Genomic DNA, 4,197 nt, shown 5'->3' with positions numbered 1-4,197 from the left:
CCCTGCAGCCCCCGCGCCCGGCTTTCCCGCCGGTGCGCCGCGGGTCGGCCGCCGGGGAGCGGCGAAGGGCTTCCTGGGCGCGGAGACTTCACCGCGGGTTCTGCTCCTCAGGCGACGGCCTCGGGCGCCGCAGACTCGAGGGCGGTGTGACCGGGCTGGACTCCCCGCGGGCGTGGGGCGAGCAGTCGGCGCCGCGGGCTGGGCTTGGAAGAGACGAGCAGCGCGAGTGCTTGGGGACCACTCCCCTCTGTACGCGGGGGCACTGCGCCCCTTTCCGCCCTTCATTCAGATCCGAGGCCCGTCAGCCTGGGAGCCGCGGTTTGAATCCGAGAGGTGCCCTTCCTTCGTTGCTGAGGCCCTGGGTAAACGGCTTAGCTGTCCAGGCCCGGGTGAGGGGCAACCTGGAAAGCCGGTTGTGGAGCGCGCGGCCCGGGCGCACAGGTTCGGCGCGAGCTGGCCCTCCGGGAGGAAAGGGTGCATGGAAATTTCCTCGTACATCGTTTCTTTTTGAGGCGAAGGGTATTCTTTTATATGTTTGTGTTTTTTGTTATCCTGACCCCCCTTTTTTTTTTTTTTTACATTTTTTGGTGCAAAAATGAGATGTAATTCACTTATAAAATCCACCCTAGAAAGTTCAGTGGTTTTTAGTGTAATCGTTGTTTTTTGTTTTCACTAAACAACTTAAGCAAATTAGAAGTATAAGCTTTTTTGCAGACACTGCCGTGTACACCAGTGTGTGTGCGTGTTTAAGAACAAGTACATTTAAGTTCACGTTAGTCGCCAGCATTCAATATAACCCTAAGGAGGCATATCTAAAATTCTGAATCTGTAGAACTAGGGTGCCCTATGAAGTGACCTGCTGACTCTGAAACACTGAAAATAATCAACAGAGAAATGATGTATTACTTGCCAGCTGCTGCATACCGGTATTCAAGGAGTCTTTTAAATCAGCTTTTCAAGTTCTGTGTAGGTTACGTTTTTTTCTACAGGTGTCCTAAAGTAGGCTAGATCAACTTGTGAGCACAGGCGGTGTTTCTGCAGCTCTCCTGCCTGCCTGTGACTACGCAGGCACCTTTTTTTTTTTTCTTCCTCCTTTTCCTGATAAACCTTTTAAAAATGAAAAAAAAAAAACTTTCTATGCTTCTTTAACTCACTAAAACAAGCACAGTGCTAAGAACATTTTAAGTTTCAATTTGCATGTTGGTTAGGTAATTGACAATTTTAAATTATGCTTTAGCATAGATCTAATAAATAAGCTTTAATTATGGTAACATTTAAACTTCTCTTCACATCTGCCTTATCCAGAAACAACTTCTTAAACCACTTCTGATTTTTCCAGTGAAATTAGATATCACAAACACCAATATATTGACTCTTTTATTTTCTCATCAGTTCCTACTTTTAAGAGGACACTATTCTAGTTATTCCTCCCATAACAGTACATTAGTACTTAGAGACTGAAAGAAATTGCAAACAGACAGCAACCATCTTAGCAGTAAGAAAAAAAAGTTTTCTAAAACTATAATCTTTACAGTCCTGTGTTTGCCTAAACAGCAAGCATATTGTCATTCAATTTACTAACCCAACAGAATACATCTTCACATTTCAAACTGGATTATTCCCTTAAGCTAATAAATTATGTTCAAGTAGTAAAAACAAGAACGGTGAATTCCACTGAATATTTTTGCACCTGCTTATTAAAGTTACGAGTTAAAACACCAGTTTACAATTTTTTTTACATATTCAACTGTGCAACAAATGCATGATTCTTTTAAGCCAACCGAAGTTGTAAGACAACACTTCACTGAAGAAAACATGAAATTGCAGCATTAATTTCTAAAATGAAATTCCTCTTCCCAACTTCTTTCCATCCATCACTACTCCACATGTTCCTGCTCTTGTCCTGGAATGAGCCACCTAATACTCTCATTTCGAATGGTAGCATACATAATAAAACCAATTAAAAAGAATAAAGAAAATACAAGCAACCAGTCCACACTTTTTATCAAAGTGCTGGGAAGAGGGCCTATTTGGTCAGCTTGAGTCACCACCACATTTTTCTTGGCTTCTATACCTGAAAGAGAAATCAGTTGTTTCAAATCAGATAAAAAACATACCCTCAACAGTTCTTTCTTAAGTATTTTGCATGGCATGCAAAATGACATGCAATCTTAAAAACAAACATCACTGCTAGTCTATCTGGGATAGGTTTCACTTGCTTGTCAATGTGATTTGTAACTTGCCTTTCTCCCCACCACATCAAAGGAACAGGACTCTTCAGCTATTCAAAGCTAAAATATTAGAATTTCTGTGAACTCATCAGAAGGCTTTTAGTGTATTATCATAATTGTCTTTTGTTTTCTTTTGAGACTAAGGTTCAACAGAGAACTAGGTAAAGTTACTCTCACAAATCTATATAACATTTTTACAGTGTAAATAACACTAAGTTCAAGTAACCACCACTGGGTTCTGTGATTACCAAAGATACTGTGATTCCTTGATTTCATTTGTGTCCAAGGTTTTTGTAAGCACTGAACAAAATGGTCCCCTCTCTTCCTTGTCAATCTGAATGGCGAGTAGGAGTCTCAAAGGAGACTTGAAGTGGCTCAGTGGCCTTTTACCCCTTTGAGGTAACTCAGCTGTTTGTTCTCTAGAATTAGATAAAAATAATTACATCAAGTTATATATATATGGAAATTATAATGTAATTTGTATTTATTTTCAGTGACTATACTTCAGGAAAAAGTAGGATACTCATTAATAAAGCATTAAAGTTTCTGAGAAATGAACTCAAATAAAGGACTTTTTTTTTTTTTAAGATTTTAATTTACTAATGCACACAAGAAGTGGGATACAAGTCAAAGGTGCGGGGGGTGAGAAGATTCACCAGAGACAGAGTGGGAGCAGAACAGGCAGATTGACTGAAATATACTGCTGAGGGGAGCAGTGGGTGGGTTCAGGAGAGGTCTGCTGTGCCATGTGGGTCACCTCCCTGGTGGGGGAATCAAACTCGTGCTGCAGTGGCTGCAGACAGCTTCATAGTGCTATGCTTTAACCCCTTGCACCACCAGCAAGGAAGGCCCTAAAGAAAATTTCATCAATATTCAGTGTCCAATTTTTTCAGATTTAAAAAAAAGGCCATGTGGGGGCCTCCCTGGTGGCTCAAGGGTTTAGTCTCAGTACTCTCAAGCTATTGCCATCTACTGCAGCATGAGTTCAGTACCCTGCCAGGGAGCTAATACACATGGCATAGCAGACCTCGCCTGTCTCACCCACTGCTCCCCTCGTGTATTTCAGTAGGTCTACCTGTTCTGCCCCGCAACCCCTGCACCTCTGGCCTACACTTAAATTCTTGTATGTATAAATAAATGAGGCCAAACGTTTTGGCCAATACTCAGGATTCACGATAGCATCTGCAAATGGATTAATAAATGGAACACCATACAGCAGCAACACTGAACAAAACACAACCATATGCCACAATGCAAATGAACACCACAAGCATAATGGTCAGTGAAATCAACCAAACAAGAAAGAATCCACACTGCATGTCTCCATTAATACAGCACTTAAAACAGGTAACACTAGTCCACAGTGTTGGGAAACGTGTCAGTAGTTCTCCTTGGGGAAAGCAGAAGCAGCAATGCTAGAACAGGATTGGTAATGTTCTTTCTGGGTCTGAGCATGAGTTACACAAGGTGTTCACTTTGTGAAAATTCTAACCCTATCCTAATGACTGATACATTTGTGTGTGTGTAAATACTATATTTAAATGAAAAATATGAGCCTCCCTGGTGGCATAAAGGGTTAAGTCCCAGCAGTATGAAGCTATCAGCAGCCACTGCAGCACAAGCTCAATCCCTGACCAGGGAGGTGACCTACACGGCTCAGCAGACCTCTCCTGTCTAGCCTGCTGCTCTCCTCAGCAGTGTACTTGTGTCAATCCATTCTTTTCTGCTCCCATTCTGTCTCTGGTGAATCCTCTCACCACCCCTGCACCTCTGACCTGTACCCCAGTTCTTTATGCACAAATAAATCTTTTTCTTTTTTAAAGATTTATTTATTCATATAGAACTAGGGTATAGACCAGAGATGCGCAGGGTGAGAGGCTTCACCAGAGACAGAGCGGGGAGCAGAACAGGCAGATCAACGAAGTACACCGCTGAGGGAAGCAGCTGGCGGGTCACGAGAGGTCTG

At 42.6% G+C, this 4,197-nt stretch overlaps 1 protein-coding gene across 1 annotated transcript in view; it reads right to left on the bottom strand.

Annotated features, from left to right (window-relative positions):
* Nucleotides 1-1,752: 1,752 nt before the first annotated feature.
* The window catches only part of TXNDC15 (thioredoxin domain containing 15), a 15,908-nt gene continuing 13,463 nt past the window's right edge, over nt 1,753-4,197 (bottom strand). The window contains exon 5 of the mRNA XM_004686737.2: nt 1,753-2,074. Coding sequence (XP_004686794.1) covers nt 1,878-2,074 — 197 coding nt within the window. The 3' untranslated portion in view covers nt 1,753-1,877. The remainder of the gene's footprint in view (nt 2,075-4,197) is intronic.

Source organism: Condylura cristata, unplaced genomic scaffold (genome assembly GCF_000260355.1).
Source record: "Condylura cristata isolate star-nosed mole 26May11 unplaced genomic scaffold, ConCri1.0 scaffold00021, whole genome shotgun sequence".
In the NCBI taxonomy this organism is placed as follows: Eukaryota; Metazoa; Chordata; class Mammalia; order Eulipotyphla; family Talpidae; genus Condylura; species Condylura cristata.
This window is presented reverse-complemented; position numbering and strand designations above follow the sequence as displayed.